This window comes from Anomaloglossus baeobatrachus, chromosome 5, assembly GCF_048569485.1.
Source record: "Anomaloglossus baeobatrachus isolate aAnoBae1 chromosome 5, aAnoBae1.hap1, whole genome shotgun sequence".
Taxonomy (NCBI): domain Eukaryota; kingdom Metazoa; phylum Chordata; class Amphibia; order Anura; family Aromobatidae; genus Anomaloglossus; species Anomaloglossus baeobatrachus.
The window spans coordinates 336,713,449-336,734,772 of record NC_134357.1 but is presented as its reverse complement, the minus strand read 5'-3'; the positions used below and the strand labels follow the sequence as shown (position 1 = coordinate 336,734,772).

The window sequence follows — 21,324 nt, the reverse complement described above, 5'->3', positions numbered from 1 at the left end:
AGTAATGGTGATGGCAAGAATAATCTGCAATAATCTGAAACAATTCAGCCCTCAGCTGTCTTGCCTAGGCGCTGTGTCAATGCAGTGTGGGAGCGGACGGAATTTATAGAGGTTATTTCAAGTTACAAGAAGAAAGCGCACACCTTAAGATGAGTTTGTGGAACAAACCAACACAGTGACAAAGTAATAAAGCAGTGAATGGCTTTCTTATGGGTTAATCAAGAAGAAACTACGAAGCAGCCCACTCAAGATGATCATGTTTTTATGGATATTTTTCCATACATTTTGTATTTAATCCATAACAGCAGTGTTAGAACATCAGTTATGCATCGTCAATGCCGTAGCTTTATGAAACCCATGTCCTTAGATGCCCTAAAGCTGATCTCTTTGCATGATTTTCAGAACAACTTCAAGAAAACAAAAAACAAGGAACATTTTCTATCAACTCAATGTGAATGTTGGATGAGGATAAAAACGTAAAGCACCACTCTTTTACACCTCTGTTCACCATCAGTAATGTGTGCGCATTAATAAGCTTGCCTAAATTTCCGTTAATGCTCCGGTTCTCTCCTGTGACAGCAATTGTGCAGTTTGTATACAATCTGCTTTGTACTTAGCAGCTATTAATCATTTATAGGATCATTTACAGTTCTCTATGCTACAGAATTCCAATTTCAGAGTAAAATCGCAGCATGTTATGATTCCTTTCACAAACAAATTCTATCAGTAAAAATAAGTGGTCATCTACAAGGTCAGGGAAGCGTTTTGTAGTTGCTCTACTCTGGTTAACAGATGAGAATCCTACTCTCCCATGTGTCCTGTATGTGGGCGATAAAAAAAATCGTATAGTACACGTCCGATTTATACGTTCATCTGAACGAGCCCTTATAGGTAGGAAAAGATGGAGAAACTTTTTTCTCGTCAGTGAAAAACTGATAACCAAGCTCTGATGAAACTTTGATCCAAATCACTAATGAAACTCGGACTGATTTTCTCGCACCAGAAAATCACTGACCCCTGAATTAAGCTTTATACCTCATTCAGACATCAGTTTTTCTCGTTCATGTGCTATCCATGTTTTTCACAAAATGCAGTCATACCTATGATAGTTTATGGGGCTGTTTACATGTCAGATTTTTTCCCTGAACCAAGTGGTCTGTTCAAAGACATGGAACCATGTCAGATATTGATCCGAGTGTTGCATCAAAATAGGCATTGCAAGTCTGTGAAAACATCGGAGAGCACTCTGATGACATGTGTGTGCTGTCCTTTTTTCACAAACTGAAAGGAAAAGATGGCAAAACTTTATTTTCCCCCATCAGAGAAATGTTGCTAAAACTCTGACTAAACACTAATGAAAATCAATGAAGAAACACTGAAGAAACTTTGACCAAACTATGATAAAAGTTTGACCAAATTCAAATGAAACTTTGACCAAACTCTATTGAAACTTTGACCAAACTGATTAACCTTTGAACAAACTCTGATGAAACTTTGACTGAATTCTAATGAAACTTTGACCAAACTCTGATAAAACTTTGACCAAACTCTAATGAAACTGACCAAACTGAGGAAACTTTGACCAAACTCTGATGAACCTTTGACCAAACTTATAAAACTTTGACCAAACTCTGATGAACCTTTAACCAAACTAAGGAAACTTTGACCAAACTCTGAAATTTTGACCAAATTGATGAAAATCAATGATGACACTTGGTCCATTTTTCTTGTTAGAAAAACCACAAAGATCTATATAAAAAAAACACCAAAAAGGAGTCAAGACAAATGATATGTGCACACAAAGAATGTGGTGAGCCTTCCTCATAAAGATGGCTGCAGCCGAGGTGCAAGATGCTGATGTCACAGCCACTCAACCTCCACACTAGAGGGGAGGGGCGGCTGCTTAGCATAAGACATGCACACTAATAAGGCTTACACTGGGAGCCCATCATATAATGAGTGAAATGCACAGTGTCTGAACTGTAACCTATAAATGACGCCAAAAACCCAGGTCAGGCGGGCTAAACAGCACTATATAGGTGCATCTCGCACGGATACACGAGACGCACAGTGTTTGAATTAAGGCCTATAAATGACGCACAACACCAGGTCCAGGCGGGTTAGTTAGCACTATATGAGTATATAACACATGACAGGCTCACCATTTAACCACCTGAATTCAAAAGGTCCACACACATCCTGCAAAAATGGATAAAATGTGCCATACCTCAAATAGTGAGATATTAGTTTATATTTTGGCCCAAAATTAGTTAGTTTTTGCAGGATGTGTGTGGACCTTTTGAATTCAGGTGGTTAAATGGTGAGCGTCTCGTCTCATGTATCCGTGCGAGATGCACCTATATAGTGCTGTTTAGCCCGCCTGACCTGGGTTTCTGGCGTCATTTATAGGTTACAGTTCAGACACTGTGCATTTCACTCATTATATGATGGGCTCCCAGTGCAAGCCTTATTAGTGTGCATGTCTTATGCTAAGCAGCCGCCCCTCCCCCCTAGTGTGGAGGTTGAGTGGCTGTGACATCAGCATCTTGCACCTCGGCTGCAGCCATCTTTATGAGGAAGGCTCACCACATTCTGTGTGTGCACATATCATTTGTCTTGGCTCCTTTTTGGTGTTTTTGTCCATTTTTCTTGTACATGAAAAAAGCTGACATTTGAATGACGCCTACGTTAATGAGAGCCAGACTCTTGTGAAGAAAGTTACTGGGTGTTTCTGTTGTGTGAGCTGGCAAGTCAGAGCTGTGGTCCCATGATGGGGGAGAGGGATTGAAAATGACAGAAGACAGTGATGGGTAAGTATTTTAATATACACACTGTACACACATTTATGATGCCTACTGGAGGCACAATAAAAAAACATTGCTGGCGTGATTCCGTAAAAACAGTTTTTAGACAGCTTTAGACTTCTGAGTTCTATACAAAGCAATAAAATAATAGAATATAGGGAATAACTGTTGCACATGTATCCAAATATCAGTAATGCGTATTTTTATTGCATGGTAATAGGTTATTATTTGGGCATTATTATGGAGTCATACCTTTGGGGCAGTTGGACAGACTGACCCTTCAAGCAATAAGAAAATGCCTTAAAATATCATGCATGTCACTTAAAAAGCAAGTCTGCAAAAAGTAATACAATTTATTACCCACCATTTATTAACACTACTGTCCCAGTTAGTAATTCTTTTCGGTTGGACATCACATGAATCTGTAGTACTTATGCCACATTGTGTTCATAGTCCAATCATGGTAAGAGTTTAAGTCTATGGAGAAATATTGCATACTGTACATACTGAGCCCATGCGCTCTTCTTATCTTCTGAAAAGCTGTAATACCAATCTATAGCTACAGCTGTTACGCAAGGCAAGGTTCAGCCGGCTAAGTATCACATCCATTTTTTTTCTAGTGGGCTTCCTTAGATTAAGACGCCATTTTTAGTTGTTGACATCTTCTTTGGCAGCTCAGATGCATGCTGTATTCCACTGAGGATTTATGCGTTCACATCTCTTTGAAATAGCTGCAGCCTCCAGCTAATCGCAGATAAAGTGATTTGCATAATTTTAGAACTATTTGAAGCCATCATACATGCTAAATAACTCAGAATATCCCCCTTATCTGATTGGACACACTTTACAAGTATTAGATTTCAAACCACAGCTTCTTTACATTATTCATAGGCTGTAGGGAAAAATTTCAGTGCTATCCTATTATATGGTGCATTGAATATCTTCTTCACAGTGAACATATTTAATGTGTAGCCCGTGCAGCTGCATTGGGACCCTATAAGTAAGGCAGGACCACCACCATAAAAAAAGTCTTCAGTTTGGCATTAAACAATTGTGTTTATATTTCACTTGGTTTGCAATTAATGATAGATATCCATATAGTACGGCTGTATCGGAAAAGATTTTGCTAGCTAGTCATCAGAAAATAAGGATAAAGCAGGCAGAAAGAGCCTGAGAACCCGCATGTTCTTCCTATATCCATACACTCTTCTGAACGTGATCACAGAAGAGAGGTGCCCATACGATTTAGATATTTAGCAGCCAAATGATTTCCCTAATACATGAATAGTTGGCTAGACTCAACACGGATTAGATTACAGTCTACTAAACCCATCAAATTTGGCTTGATCAATGTGTATGAGGCCTCCCAACTCTTCACGGTCAGATGATGATGGGTGATATAAGGATGGGACTATCAGGCGATCCTATATTCTCAAGACAGATAAACTGCTAATGTATGAATCTCCTATACACAATAGGTAGCTGCCAGTCGAACAGTGGTTTGGCTAATCGTTTGGCCAACAGCTATCTCTCCAGACTCCCCAAAACACAGAAGTTCTTGGCTTGATCTAGAATACCTATGTTCTCAATGAGAGAGTCACTGCCAGACTCCTCTGGCAATGACTTATTTCTGGAGAGTTAGCAGTCCAAGATTGGATTTATGGGATCCTTCTCTCCTCCGACATCATAGGCTGGTGGAAAGTTTCCATACGTATTAGATTGTCAGTCAATCCCGCCGATATTGGTAGGTTCCTTCATCATTAGTCTAATGTATATGAGGGCCTTACTTCGCTCTCCCCAGAACATATGAATGCTTGGCCAACCTGAGCAGTTATGTGTGCAGAGGTCAGATGTGATAGGTGTTAGCCAAATAAGAGTACTCTAAGATGTTATATCTGCCAATTTGTGAAACAGTAGGTTTGCTAAGGCCGGTATCTGATTTCCAGTTCAGAAGGTACCAAGTGTTATTTTGATACAAATGAACCCAAAGTAGAGCATGGAATAAAAAAAGATACAAAAATTAGAAAAAAAAGAGATGAAAAACCTCCAATGACATATTTATAAAGTACGAGATGACAAAAGCCCCCCTCTAAGACCCTGCTGTTTGATAATACTGTCTGTTTTCCCCTTGGCTGCTTTGAAGTGGGATGGAAATGAGCTGTAACTGCTCACGGCGTCTCTGCTGGGAGATTAACTGCTATTAGGATGCTGGATCCTTTAAAGGCAAATAGACCTCTGATCAAAGCGGTGTTCCCAATTAACCGCTCATTACCTGTCTATACCTATATAAAAGATCCAGCTTCAATAAATACCAAACGTTCTGCAAGGCCTCGTTGTCTGTGCTTGTCTGTAGTACCTGTTAACCACTTTGCAGCCAGCTAGGCTAAAAACAAAAAGGTGACATGAAAAATGATATAAAAGAGAAGAGAGAGCGAGAACAAAAGAAGGCAGTAATGGTAGGTTAAAAAAATTATGCCATAATTACTAGTGGATAGAGGACGATGGCAAAAAAGTATATCCAACAGATCTATATGCAGACAGCTAGTTATAGGCTCATGCTGCTCATCGAGCATCATTACCTTTCTGAATGGTGTTGTCTAAGCGCATAAAACACATTAGACAACCGATACCTCCTGTTTTGTTTTTGTTTGTTTTGTTTTTTTGTGTTTTTAAATAGGGACCAATTTTATCGATCGTTCTTTTGATTGTTGTTATATTGTTTTATGGAGAAGAAACATTGTAAAAACAAAAAAGCTGCATGATAAAGGCTAAGGGTGCTACTGCTTAGCAATAAACTGGAAAAGAAAAGATTGGTATAATTAAAGTATATCTTATTGAATAGTAAGTCCATTGTATAGATACTTGACAAGGGAAATTAAATTTTGGTTGAGAATTAACAACATTTTTTTTTAAACAAATATAATTCCAAAATTATGAGTGTGCACCAAGGCAACATCAAAGCAGGGCTTTAAACAGAAGACCGAATGATGGCTCCTTACAACTCTGACTTTCAGCTGTAATGTAGCACCCATATTGGTGCTCTATTGAATGTCCTATTACAAGTGCATCTAATAACTTGGTGTAAGATAAGAAGAAACTTCCAAAAGCTTGATATAGATATAAGGTCCTGGGTGAATATTCAGCTTGCCTGTGGTAAATTACTAGTAGATCTATGTATTAATATATTGTAGGCATCTGGGATAACTGCTATTATTTATATTTTCCAGGCCTTACCTGAGGGTCAGACAGCATCCTGGGATACGGCAAAAGAGGATGAAAACCGTAACAAGAACAGATATGGGAACATTATCTCATGTAAGTTTGACCTAAGCAAGAGAATGTGGAGTAGGTTGCCGATGAGTCCTCGAGAGTCCAAAATATTACATTTTTTTGCATATAACCTGTCAGGTCCCATATGCCTTGTAACCTACAAGCAGGGTGATGTGTGGCCTAGTAACCCCTTCCTACCCATCACTGTGTTGTGATATTGTGTACAATGAATTTATAAAAAAAAGTTTTAAAACTTTTGTTTTCCCTATGCAAATGAGCAGAGGGACTAGTTCCCTGGGCGTTGCTTTGCCCTTTCTAGTTTGCCCTCCTTCCGTGGTATCACGCCCATGTGGGTGTGATACCATGGACTTACATGAACGACGTTACTGTCAGCTCCTGGAGATCCTGCGCATGTGTGCTCCTCATTTGCAAAGCCTTCTTAACTGGGTGTTTCCTTGCCGGCTTTAGACGCTCTCTGCTCATGGTTGGAAGCACAAGAGCCTTCAGATCATGTGCAGTGCACTTGTGAAACCGAAAAACGTACACCCGGCAAGGAAGGCTGTGCAAATGAGAATCGCGCACTCGCGGGATCTCCAGAACCTGACAGTGATGTTGTTCATATTAATACATGGTATCACACCCATAGGGGCGTGATACCATGGAAAGAGGGCAAACTAGAAGGGGTGAAGCGACGCCCTTTGGACTAGTACCTCTGCTCATTTACATAGGGAACATGTAAGTTTTAAAACGTTTTTTTTTTATAAATTCATATTACACAATATTACAACATAGGGATGGGTAGCAAGGGGTTACTAGGCCACACATCACCCTGCTTGTAGGTTACAAGGCATATGGGACCTGACAGGTTTCCTTTGTATTTGCATGATTATATGAACACTGTAGGTAAAACTGGTAACTTTATCAAAGAAACGTGGTCCAATGTTTCAAAGAACTCTACATTATGGAATTTCTCTGTTACTTCTGGAAATTAAGGAATAAATTCACAATTTAACTCTACTATTGCCCTTGTGAAAAGATCATTGCCCTGACAAACAAACAACTGCACACTGAGGACACTAAGGTACATGTGTGCAATGAACATAGAAACTGTGAACTGCATTAATTGAACTCAGACTTACCTCTCCCGGGCTCAGGCCTACAAATGTAAAGTGCGAGTAAGGACTCTTTCAGACGTCATAGGTTTTTTTGTGGTAGGAAAAAAATGGTATGAGTTTCATTAGTACTTTGGATCAGTGTTTGATCAATTTGAAAAAATAAATACATTACAAAGCTTGTCCTTTACATATCATCTTAATCACATGCAGCACACTTGTTGCACATTGATGCCATCTATATACTGCCTGTGATTTTTACAGACCCATAGAATTGTGTAGGTAATTTTCATCTGTGACTCAGATCAAAAATGGACATCTTCTTCATTTTTTTTAAAGACGTGGTCTACAAGAAACACAGACATGAACAGCTGCTTAGCTCATAATAGGTGTATGTTCTAGCAGTGAAAAACAAAGTTAACTCTTATATGTGAAAAATGGATGTCTGATTGTGCCCTGAGATCCGGTTTCCCCTATCTTTATTACCTTGAGACCCATAACTATAAGAGATGATTGTGAGCATCATCCGGTTCCCCTTATCCCCCAGTAGTGACATGCAGAACTCAACATTACTGTTGTGATGATAGCCAAAGCTTCCAGCAGAAAGTAGACTGAGACCTTCTGCCGCCCTCTCATATAAGAGGTATACTTACATCTAAGGATTCCTACTTTAACCCTATTTGGTAATCCCATATCAGGCACACTCACCTATATCCAAGCACCCATCTGACAAATAGTACCATCATATGACTTTCATTATTTATTTCTCTCATCCATCCCATTACCAGTGTATACACATCCAGATCGGCTCTTCTGTGTGAAGCTACTTCAAAAGTCACCATTTGGAGACCTTTCCTTCATAGCCAATTGCACCAAACTGGTAGGGAGTCGCAAGTCACACATCATGGGCTCTCGAGCCAAATGTGTCTCAGTGCCACAGATTGGGGACCCCATCTTAGGTCAAACTCTAATTGAAAACAATCTTAGTCAGATGGAAGGATGTCAGCCAACTATAGAGACAGTCACCACCACAAAAAATTGGCCAGCACCTCCAGGTAAAATGAGTGAAATGTGAATAGGTGCAAGCTGCTGTGACTGTAATAATACAAACAAGTATACCAGCACAATGAGTTTGCTAAAGTACATGTTAAGATTCAATATATCATTTATGAAATAAATTAGTGTTATGTAGTGTTATGTAGACTACACTTACAGGTAAAGTCCTTAGTGCACAAATTGGCCAATTTTCGTGACAAGGCGTACCCACAAGATGGAAACCTACACTATGAAGCTTAGGCTGCTTTCACACATCCAGTTTTTGCTGTGCGGCACAATCCGACTCTTTGCAGAAAAAGCGCAACCATTTTTTTTTGCCGCCGGTTGTTTTTTCCGCATAGACTTTCATTAGTGCCGGATTGTGCCGCATGGCCTTGCGTTCGGTCCAGTTTTTGCCGGATGCGGCATATTTAGCCCATGCGGCGGCTGGATGGAATGTTGCCTGGCACTTTTTTTGTCCGGCGAAAATAACCACATCGCGCCGCATCCGCCCGATGCGGCGCTTTTTCCAATGCATGCTTATGGACGCCGGATGCGGCGCGATGCGGCAAAAATTGCATCCGGCCGCATGCAGTTTTTTGCACTGCGCATGCTCAGTAGTGTGCCGCAACCGGCAAAAACCGGACGGGCCGCATGTAAAAACTTATGCAAAGGATGCGTTTTTTTCGTCGCACCCGTTGCATAGGTTTTAGAGCCGGATTAAGCCGCACTGCTAAAACCGGAGATGTGAAAGCAGCCTTAGACTTCCCTCTCCACTTAGTAATCCTTATACATTACATATTTCAATTAAGCTGTTGTAAGTGTTGACAGACTATGAATCTCTGGTATTTAAAAACTTTGCCTTGTCAATAGCTGTGATTGTGACTTTGCCACTGACTTCATGAGTAACTTTGCCAAAGGAGACATGTGTCATTGTCAGTGAACCGTATATTACGGAGTCAGTGATTCCTGCCTGTCACTTTGCGGCCGACCTTCATGTGACATCTCAGTGTCTCTTTCTCTCAGATGACCATTCACGGGTGCGGCTACAGCTGATAGATGGAGACCCTCATTCAGATTATATTAATGCCAACTATGTGGATGTAAGTTACACATTCCTTACGCTTTGTAAAATGATATATTATCGCTGTCAATCACGCTACATCGATTTGTGGCCTTTTATCTTACAGGGTTATCATCGACCCCGCCATTACATTGCTACCCAAGGTAATGACTTAAAACATATATTTACATTTTCATCACTAGGGGGATTGCATACAAGAAATATAGGTCCAGAACCCTATTTGAAACTGTCAGTTAGGAATATTATTTCTCTCTTGCGCATCCAGGATTTTTCCGTCTAGATAATGCCTATTTTCTACCAACCCAGACAGAGCTTTGTAGATACAGCCAAAACTGTCATCATCTTAAATTAAAATTTCATTCCCTTGTATGAAATAATACCAGATTGGTTTATTACAAGACCTGATGTAACAGCAGAATAGTAACTACAGCTCTGGAGGTGACTGGAGTGTAAGACATGATGTTGCAGCAGAACAGTGACTGCAGCTCTGGAGGTGACTGGTGTATAAGACATAATGAAGCAGAAGAACAGTGATTGCAGCTTTGGAGGTGACTGGAGTATAAGACATGATGTAGTAGCAGCTGAAGGTGAGAAGTATAAGACATGATGTAACAGCAGACTAGTGTTTACAGCTCTGGAACTTACTAGGGTATAAGACATGGTGTAATAGCAGAATAGTGACTACTGCTCTGGAGGTGACTGGAGGATAAGACATGATGTAGTAGCAGAATAGTGACTACCGCTCTGGAGGTGACTGGAGGATAAGACATGATGTAACAGCAGAATTGTGACTACCGCTCTGGAGGTGACTGGAGTATAAGACATGATGTAGTAGCAGAATAGTGACTACCGCTCTGGAGGTGACTGGAGTATAAGACATGATGTAGTAGCAGAATAGTGAGTGCAGCTCTGGAGGTGACTGGAGGATAAGACATGATGTAACAGTAGAATAGTGACTAACGCTCTGGAGGTGACTGGAGTATAAGACATGATGTAGTAGACATGATGTAGCAGCAGAATAGTGACTGCAGCTCTGGAGGTGACTGGAGTATAAGACAAGCTGTAGTAGCAGAATAGTGAGTGCAGCTCTGCTTGTGACTGGAGTATAAGACATGATGTTGTAGCAGAATAGTGACTACAGCTCTGGAGGTGACTGGAGGAAAAGACATGATGTATGAGCAGAATAGGTACTGCAGCTCTAGAGGTAACTGGAGTATAAGACATGATGTAGTAGCAGAATAGTGACTGCAGCTCTGGAGGTGACTGGAGTATAAGACATGATGTAGTAGCAGAATAGTGACTATCGCTCTGTAGGTGACTGGAGTATAAGACATGATGTAGTAGCAGAATAGTGAGTGCAGCTCTGGAGGTGACTGGAGTATGAGACATGATGTTGCAGCAGAATAGTGAGTGCAGCTCTGGAGGTGACTGGAGGAAAATACATGATGTTGTAGCAGAATAGTGACTGCAGCTCTGGAGGTGACTGGAGTATAAGACGTGATGTAGTAGCAGCTGAAGGTGAGAAGTATAAGACATGATGTAACAGCCGACTAGTGTTTACAGCTCTGGAGGTTACTTGACTATAAGACATGAAGTAGCAGCAGAATATTGACTGCAGCTCTGGAGGTGACTGGAGGAAAATACATGATGTTGTAGCAGAATAGTGAGTGCAGCTCCAATTCTCCCTCTTGCGTTTCGCCCGAGCCCCAGCTTCTCAGTCTGACTCTGGCTGTTTGTGTGCTTGTACTCTGCATGTCATGGCGCATGTGCAGTACAAACTTTGGTGGAGAAAAGGTGATTTTCTGCCAAACACTATTGATGGGCAAAAAAAGTTATTTTTTTTGTGGACTTTCCATGACTTTATGGACAGTTGGTAAAGGAGTAGTAACTATGAGAGAATTATACCGATTCCCAAAGCCAAATGAGACAAACTGGAGCATGAGCATTATACAATTTATATCCACAATGTATTATATTCATAGATGTATTTTATAGCTTATTTAGACATTTCATACATGTGCAATTTACGTGGTTGTTTAAGGAAGACATGTATGACTATTGTGTCATCTGTTAACCATCCAGGTCCTATGCAGGAGACAGTAAAGGATTTTTGGCGGATGATCTGGCAGGAAAACTCCGTCAGTGTGGTGATGGTGACAAATCTGGTGGAAGTCGGAAGGGTATGAGACCTAAACCTGATAAAAGAGTAATGCTAACCATTGTAAGGGTTTAGGGGTGAGCAGGGGGCTAGAGCTTAAAAGCTTCTGTAACATTGGAGAAATCGTAAATCTGATAAAAAGGCAGGAAACGGACCAGAAATCACAAAAAGCAATTGGGATAAAAAGGTGAAAGCAAAAAATGATTCTCTGTTAGGTAAAAGCCTGTGCTCCGTGCCTAGCGTTCCATCCGGATAGATGAATCATCTAGCTTTATCTATCCTTAGATGTCTTCTATTTTCAATCTTCCATATGAAATGTAAAAATAAGTCATTATTATGTTTATCAGACGGTGACTCAAATACATGAATGAAATGCTGACAATCTATTTCTTCATTCATTTCACCATTATCATCCAGGAGCTGAAAGCCTCGAAATACAATGACTTCATATGTATGGAGGCTCGAGGCTAGACCGCAGTGATGAAAGGTGTTGTGTGATCTATTAATATGCCGGGGGGTTTTCCCTTTTCCCTATTCATTGCCCATGGGACATAACCCCTCTACCTTATATGATAACTATGAAGGACTCTGGAAAATTGAGTTCTTCACAAATTTATTGCCACCTAATAATAAAGAGGAGAGGACTGACGAAGACAGAGTGACCTCTCCTCAAGGGCCGTATAGCAACCACATGACCTGTTATAGTACATACATGCTCTGTATCCATATACATTTATACCAATAATTAAGCCTTTGATATTTAATTAAATTCTAGGTAAAGTGTGTCAGGTACTGGCCTGACGATACTGAACTCTATGGTGACATTAAGGTGTCCCTTATAGAAACAGAACCGTTGGCAGAATATGTCATCAGGACATTTACAGTGCAAAAGGTAAACCATATATATAATATATATGTTAACCATATCTGAGATTAATTGATTGATTTCACATATTAGGATGTTAATGCAGCTTTTTTGTTTCTTAGAAAGGATCTCATGACATTCGGGAGATTCGTCAATTCCACTTCACCAGCTGGCCAGATCATGGTGTACCATGTTATGCCACTGGTCTTTTGGGTTTTGTCAGACAAGTAAAGTTCCTAAACCCACCAGATGCTGGATCTATCACTGTGCATTGCAGGTAACAATATTTTTCACAATAGCAAGAAAGAAAACACTCTTCTTCACTTCTGTTACAGATTCAGGCCACCCACAAACCAGTCATGTCCACCATGGGCATTAAAGGGTTATTCCGATCTCCAAGATGCTATCCCAATATGAAGTAGGCATAATACTAATAATATTAGCAAATATCTGCAATTAAAAATGTAGTATGGTTCACTTGCTATAGCCATGTCTCTTACCTCATGTGCAGGGCATTGCAGCTTAGGTATCCATAGTTACGACCACAGCAATTAACCAACTAATCATCACTATATGAGTGGATGTAGTTCTGGATACCTAAAGGGGGCTTTACATACTGCCACATCGCTAGCGATGTCGCTAGGGTTCACACCCACCCCCCGTTTTTTGTGCGTCACAAATCGCTGCCCGTGGCGGACAAAATCACTAGTACCCGTCACACATGCTTACCTGCCTAGCGAAGTCACTGTGGGCGGCGAACAGTCTCTTTTCTAAGGGGGCGGTTTGTGCGGCGTCACAGTGATGTCACACGGCAGGTGTCCAAAAGAAACTGCGGGGTGGAGAGCAGCCACATGAATGTCACGCCCACCTCGTTGCCGGAAGATGCAGGTATGGTTTTGTTTGTCGTTCCTGGGATGTCACACGTAGCGATGTGTGCTACCTCAGGAACAATGAACAACCTGCGTCCAAAATTAGCAACGATATTTGGGAAATAGACGACGTGTCAACAATCAACGATTTGGTGAGCATTTTGCATTGTTAGTGGTCGCTCATACGTGTCACACGCAACGACGTCGCTAATGAGGCCGGATGTGCGTCACGAATTCCGTGACCTCAACGACATCTCGTTAGCGATGTCGTTGCATGTAAAGCGGCCTTAAGCTGCAATGCCCTGCACGTGAGGTAAGAGACAAGGCTATATCAGAAGAACTATACTACATTTCTAATTGGAGGTATTTGCTAATGTTTTTATTACACCTATTACATATTGGAATAGAATCTTGGACATGGGAATACCTATTTAAAGGGAACCTGTTACCACGTATTTTCCTTATAAGCTACGGCTAGCACGAGTGATTTTTGTATATACAGCATTTCTGTCCATTTTGTAGAATGTAAAAAAGACCTTTATTATACTCACATGGGGACAGTCAGGTCCAATGGGTGTCACTGCTCTCAGTCCGGCACCTCCTGTATTTTGTGCAGTGGTCGTCCTCCTTCCCAGCCCCTTGTAGATGACGTGTCATACATCATCCACACAGAGGCCTCCATTGTGCTCTTGTGCATGCGAACGTTGATCTGCTCTGCTGAGGGCAGCGCAAAGTACTGTAATGGGCAGGTGAGAAGAAAGGTCAAAGACTGCCTGCACATGCGCACTACAATACTTTGATCTGCCCTCAGCGGGGCAGATCCAAGTGCGCATGCGCAGAAGCACAATGGTAGCCTCTGTGTTAATGATGCAGGAAGCGTCATCCACACAGAGCTGGGAAGGAGGACGGTGTCTGCACAAGATGGAGGAGGCACGGGACTGAGAGCAGCGACGCCCATGGAACCCAACTCCCCTAGGTGAGTATTATAAAGGTCTTTTGTACGTTCTACAGAGTGGCCTGGGCTCTTATATACAGTATTCTGGAATGCTGTATATAAGAGCTCACTGGTGGTGGCAGCAGCTTATAGGGGACAAATCTGGTGAAAGGTTCCCTTTAAGTTCCCTTTGCTTATCTGCCCTTCTCCTCACCTCAGTATTGAGTTATTGAATAAAAACTATATTACATGACTACTTAGTTATTTCTTCTGTCTTGTTTACCATCGAGAGGACATTTCTACCTCTGGTTTTTATCTTCCATTGGAATGTATTTGCAATGGGACAAATAGTAACTGTGTGGGCTGTCTCCAAAGTGAATATCCACTTTTATGTTGTACATGATGACTATCTGCACACATGTAGCCTTTAGTATAAGTACAGTATTACAGGACTTCCAAATTAATTTGCCAACTTGTACCAAACTCTACATCATCAGTAAGTCATAATGGTGCAGTGGGAGTTGTGCTAGATGGGTGTACTTTCTAAGGAGAGCAGAACTATCATTAAGATATCTCGGTCTGATCCCTAGAATTCATTATAGCTTTATTCTAAATTAATTGCTGCAAATCTGTTACCAGTTATTGAATATATGGAACAACTAATTATAATAATGGTCTGAATATTGTTATTGTTAATTACCTGTATTTGATTGAAATAGTATACTTCTAATTTGGATTTTCTAGGTTATTATCTACAGATCTACAGTAATGTTAGGAAATATACCCATAGAATCTGTCTCTTAATAATGACTTTACTCCATAGTGCTGGAGCTGGGAGAACTGGCTGTTTTATAGCCATTGATATTATGCTGGACATGGCAGAGAATGAAGGAGTGGTGGACATATTCAACTGCGTGCGGGAGCTCAGAGCTCAGAGAGTCAACATGGTACAGACTGAGGTAGGATAAATGTATCTAAAGAGCATTGGATGAGGTTATAGCCTGTAATGTTCAAAAGGTAATTACTGGCCTACAATGCAATACCAAAAATGAAACACCTGTGGGAATATTACACCTGGTCAGCGGCAAAACGAATAGGTGGCCTGTGGGCTGTGTAGCCTTGCTTGTGATTCTCATACACCAGTATAACATAATTCAAAAGATTTATTGTCTGTGTAGTTATTTTCTTGCTTTAAACTAATACTCACTCATAGCCTTGCATTTATAAGGATATATATATATATATATATGTATATATATATATATATATATATATATAAAAAAATCCTGAAAATCACATTGTATGATTTTTAAATAATTAATTAATTTGCATTGTATTGCATAAAATAAGTGTCTGATCGCCTACCAACCAGCAAGATATCTTGCTCTCACAGACCTGTTATTTTTCTTTAAGAAGCCCTCCTACTCTGCACTCGTTACCTGTATTAATTGTACTTGTTTGAACTCTTTACCTGTATAAAAGACACCTGTCCACACACTCAATCAATCAATCACATTCCAACCTCTCCACCATGGCCAAGACCAAAAAGCTGTCTAAGGACACCAGGGACATGATTGTAGACCTGTACAAGGCTGGGATGGGATACAGGATAATAGGCAAGCAGCTTGGTGAAAATGCAACAACTGTTGGCACAATTATTAGAAAATGGAAGAAACACAAGATGACTGTTAATCTTACTTGGACTGGGGCTCCATGCAAGATCTCACCTTGTGGGGTAAGGATGATTCCGAGAAAGGTCAGGTTTCAGCCCAGAACTACATGGGAGGACCTTGTCAATGACCTGATGAGAGCTGGGGCCACAGTCTCAAAAATTACTGTTAGTAACAAACTATGCCATCATGGATTAAAATCCTACAGAGCACGCAAGGTCCCCTGCTCACTCCAGGACATGTCCAGGCCCATTTGAAGGTTGCCAATGACCATCTGTATGATCCAGAGAAAGCATGGAGGACAGTCACGTGTTCAGATGAGATCAAAATAGAATAGGAGAAACATGGAACAGTTTGCAAAAGAGGAGTTGTCCAAAATTCCAGTTAAGAGGTGTTAGAAGTTCAATATTGGTTATAGGAAGCAATTGATTGTAGTTATTTATTCCAAAGAGTTTGCAACCAAGTATTAAGTTGAGAGCTCTAACAATTTGGTCTGGGCCGTTTTAGGGGTTTTTGTGAAATTATGCTCAATTTGCATTTTTTTCTCATCTTTTTTGTGTTGTTCCAATACATATAATGGTATTAATCATGTGTATAACAAAACGTGTAATTGCAATAATTTTGTGGGAGAAATACATCATTTTTTGGAACAATTACAAGGATGCCAACACCTTCGGCCATGCATAAATACTCTCATAAATACAAGAATCCAAACGAGTATTACGTTAATGCAAGAAAATAGGCAAGAGTATATTAGAGTTCATAGAATTTTGAAAGGATTCCTACTTTGCATAATTTTTCCACACATGCCTATAAATTTTGCACAGTACAGTATATATAAATTTCTTTATATATGTGATACCTTGTATTGGATGGGAGGCCAGTAGCTAAAATCTAATTTTGCTCCCCGTAGAGTTGCTGAGTTTTGTAAAACAGGATACTAGGGTGATATTTATTTCTCCCCTCTATAGTTTCTTTATGACCATTGGACTAATTTGCCCTCACCTTTTTTTCACTAGCAGTCCAATTCTTTTCTAATAGTTCACTCAATTGGCCATAGATTCTCTCATGCATTGGGGCAATTATGCTAATGAAACTTTGCTCAAACTCTAATCAGAGTTTGAGCCGAGTGTCATTTACTGTGCTCCGATTCTGTCGCATCCAAGAGAATAGGAGCATAGGAGCGGAGAAGATGGAGAACTTAATTTCTCCATCTTCTCCATTGTCTGTGTCGGTGTAAATCTGACTGCACTCGGATGACACTAAGTGCAGTCTGATATTTTACATGTACCCAGACACTTGAATGGGTGTGTGCCATCTGAAATATGCTGCTAATCGCAGCATCCTACGTTATTTTTCTAATGCCGAATCGGCATACGAGAAAAATTGCCTGTCTGCACTGCCCTATACAATTATATTGGTTTGAAAGCAATCCAATAAAACAGCAGCTAGCCCCCATCCATGTTATACGGTCATGTAAGCGAGCCCTAAGGCCACGTGCACACATTGTGTATTTGGTGAGTTTTACCTCAGTAATTGTAAGTCAAAACCAGAGGAAAAATATAATAGAAACATGGGCGCCACATCTGATTTTTTTACCCACTCCTGGTTTTGGCTACAAATACTGAGGTAAAAAACTCACCAAATAGTCAATGGGTGGACGTGGCCTAAAGGTAGTAACTTGCACAGTTTCTCCAACACAGAAATTTACCAACCAAGACTGCTCCATCTCTCTCCATAGCTGCCTTTTTTTACAAATGCCATTGATATTCCATTCGCAGAATTATTTTGTGAATATAGTTATATAATATTGGCAGAGAAGAGTCGCTTTTTTTGAATGCATATAATATCAAAAATTAAAAACAGCACAGAGCAATAACCCGGGGATGCAGATATAAAACAGGAAAAAACATTTGAAAGACAAAAATACCAAATGGTCAAAATAACAGGGAGCAGAGGATTTAAATTTACTTTAAGAGGCAACAAAACCTAATCATTATTTATTGAAACAACGTTCTAACTTGCTGTTGCAATTAGTCCCTTTGCTCTTTTTTTCCAGGAGCAGTATGTTTTTGTCCATGATGCCATCCTTGAAGCGTGTTTGTGTGGCAACACTGCCATCCCGGTATGTGAATTCCGATCTGTCTATTACAACATCAGCCGCATAGATCCACAGACCAACTGCAGCCAAATCAAAGATGAGTTTCAGGTTAGTAATTTAATGAATGACGCTTTTCGTCACATTAACAGATTTTAGGTTTCTTTGAAGGCTTTACGTATCTAATACACCACTTTATAAGTTATCTTGAATGTTAAGCAGGCTTTACACGCTACAATATATCTAACGATATGTCGGCGGGGTCACGTCGTAAGTGACGCACATCCGGCATCGTTAGTGATATTGTAGTGTGTGAAATCTACGTGCGATTGCGATTGAACGAATAAACATTGATCGCATACGCGTCGTTCAAAACCTCAAAATTGAACGTCGGGTTGTTCAATGTTCCCGAGGCAGCACACATCACAGTGTGTGACACCCCGGGAATGATGAACTGCAGCTTACCTGCGTCCCGCGGCTCCCGCCGGCTATGCGGGAGGAAGGAGGTGGGCGGGATGTTTACGTCCCGCTCATCTCCGCCCTTCCGCTTCTATTGGCCGCTGCCGTGTGACGTCGCTGTGATGCCGCACGTCCCTCCCACTCCAGGAAGTGGATGTTCGCCGCCCACATCGAGGTCGTATGGTAGGTAAGTACGTGTGACGGCAATTAATCATTTGTGTGACACGGTCAACAAATTGAACGTGCCGCACATACGATGGGGGCGTGTCACATCGCATATGATATCATATTCTTAATGGTAAGGTGTAAAGCAGGCTTTACTTAGCTGTCATGGCTTCCTTGTGAACATATACTGAACTAATGTGAACAATCAATTAATATTACCTAAACCTTTATCTGATTTGGACAGATTTAAATGACCAGTTAGTGTGTCTCTCACAGCTTACACCCGATGACCGATGATGGGAGACAACAGGATAGAGGATGTTGGAGCTCAATATCCTTGACACTACCGAAGGTATTGGAATTTACAAGGGTAGTTGTCAGCTGTATAAGTTGTGACCTACATCCATTTGAGACTGGGGCCCAGTTGCTGGGACCTGGTTGCCATTTTAAGAAAGGGGTCACGACGTATATCAATTTTAATGGAGAGGCAGCTGTGCAAGCGCAGGTCACTCCATTTATTTGTCAGAGAGTTCTGAAAATTATAGAATAAGTGGTATGCAGCAGAGCCCAGTTCTCAAAATATACGCAGGTTCAAACATTTGGACCATCATCTTTTAGAAACATATGACATGTCCTATGGATATGAAATGCTATAAATGGGACAGGATAACCACTTTTATGCATTGACTAGTTATTGTGAAAACCTCCCATAGTTATTGTGGAAGACTCCTGCAGCAGTTTGTGAGCTGAGTGCAATTAGCATTTTGCACCCAACAGCAGTTTAACAAGACAAGTTCCACTTAGAACAGGCCTCGCCATGGTCCACCAAAGAAGCTGAGTGCACATGCTCAGCATCATATCCAGAGGTTGTCTTTTCAAAATAGATGTATGAGTGCTGCCATCATTGCTGCATAGTTTAAATGGGTGGAGGTCAGCCTGTCAGTGCTCAGACCATACGCCACACCCTGCATCAAATTGTTCTGCATGGCTGTCATCCCAGGAGGAGCCTCTTTTAGAGATGATGCACAAGAAAGACTACTTGAACCATGTTCTGTGGTCTGATGAGACCAAGATAAACTTACTTGGTTTAGATGGTGTCAAGCATGTGTGTCAGCAACCAGGTAAGGAGTACAAAGCCAGTGTGTCTTGCCTACAGTCAAGCATGGTGGTGGGTGTGTCATGGATTAGGGCTGCATGAGTGCTGATGGCTGTGGAGAGCTACTGTTCGTTGAGGGAACCATGAATGCCAACATGTACTGTGACATATTGAAGCAGAACATAATACACTGCCTTTGGAAACTGGCCTGCAGGGCAATATTCCAACATGATTAAGACCCTAAGCACACTTCCAAGATGACCACTGCCTTTCTAAAGAAACTGAAGATAAAGGTGCTGGACTGGCCAAGCATGTCTCCAGACCTAAATTTTATAGAGCATCTCTGGAGAATCCATAAATAGAAGGTGAAGGTGCCAAAGATCTCTAACATTCACCAGCTTTAAGATGTTGTCATGGAGTAGGGGAAGAGGATTCCAGCGGCTCCTGTGAAGTTCTAGGGAGCACCATACCCAAGAGTGTTAAGGCAGTGCTTTAAAATAATGGTGGCCACACAAAATATTGACACTTTTACACAGTTATACAATCCATACACTGACTAGTTTACATTGTATCAAAATGTCATATCTTCAGTGTTGTCCCATGAAAAGATTTAAAATATTTACAAAAATGTGAGGGGTGTATTCACTATATACTTTTGTGATATATTCTATGTTTTCTCCAAGACTGCATTGGTTTTCTCAGCGTGATCAGGTTTTGTTCCATACTCTGAAAGGGTCAGGTGTTAATTGGTTTGCTTTGAGATTGACCTTGGTATTTGAGGCAAAATTGGGGTAATTCATTTGTGAACCCCACTGGGAACAATGACTGTTATGAGTTAATTACATTCATTATGGAATGGTTCAATATATATAATGTATCATAAGTCAAGACAAGAAAATTTGTCAAATTAGCATTTTCCAAGGTGGAGAATAAACCATTATTTCTTATTACCAAGCCACCCATTACCATAATAAATCAAAATCACTTTTGTCTTTTTTGGGAAGTACTGTCCAAAAAATGCACCTTTCTGCTCAGTAATAACCAAATCACCGAGGACTAAAACCAAACAAGTAGCATTTCCTAGTTCCGAAAATTTGAAATCTGGATGTTATCTGCAACTCTTTTACATTTTAGAATAATGTTCATGTTCTGCCAGCTCACCACCTTCACAGTTAAACCTCCCATCTCAGGTGCTTGATTTCACGAACATGAATAGTCGTATAGTAGAAGACAAGATCTAGCACTCTGTGTCCTGATGCTTTTTTTAAGGATCGTGAAACTATATAGTGCTGGAGTTCTTTGTTTTATATATAGCTATGTACCCAGGCTCGGACTGGCCCACAGGAGAACCGGAGAATCCTCCGGTGGGCCCCTTTGCAGTAGTATGTCACTTAATCCCTCAATATAATCATTAGTTGGCACAATACACTTGTTTCACTATGTACAGACAAAGGAAGCATCTTATTCATTTTACAAACTACCCAGTATATCATTATATAGAAGCATAGGTAAATTTGTGAATGTAATATTTGCATGTAGTTAATTAGTGGGTCCCCAAAGTTAGTTGTATGTACCTTAAGTAAAAGACTACAGCTTTTATAGTTTGGAATCGAAGTGTCATCTAATATCTAACTATTCTGTACATATTCGTGCTGTAGCTTAAAATAAAATATTTAGTGTCCTCATAGTCTGAAATTTCTTCATC

The 21,324-nt window shown here is 40.6% G+C and overlaps 1 protein-coding gene across 11 annotated transcripts in view; it reads left to right on the top strand.

The window, feature by feature from the left end:
- PTPRT (protein tyrosine phosphatase receptor type T) overlaps nucleotides 1-21,324 on the top strand; it is a 549,351-nt gene that overhangs the window by 503,695 nt on the left and 24,332 nt on the right. For 7 of the 11 annotated variants that reach the window (XM_075349848.1, XM_075349844.1, XM_075349843.1 and 4 more), the window contains 7 exons: nucleotides 6,032-6,119; nucleotides 9,248-9,448; nucleotides 11,388-11,485; nucleotides 12,239-12,355; nucleotides 12,451-12,605; nucleotides 14,955-15,090; nucleotides 17,861-18,010. In XM_075349848.1, coding sequence (XP_075205963.1) covers nucleotides 6,032-6,119; nucleotides 9,248-9,448; nucleotides 11,388-11,485; nucleotides 12,239-12,355; nucleotides 12,451-12,605; nucleotides 14,955-15,090; nucleotides 17,861-18,010 — 945 coding nt within the window. The remainder of the gene's footprint in view (nucleotides 1-6,031; nucleotides 6,120-9,247; nucleotides 9,449-11,387; nucleotides 11,486-12,238; nucleotides 12,356-12,450; nucleotides 12,606-14,954; nucleotides 15,091-17,860; nucleotides 18,011-21,324) is intronic. The other 4 variants (XM_075349850.1, XM_075349854.1, XM_075349853.1 and 1 more) reach the window with 1 other exon arrangement.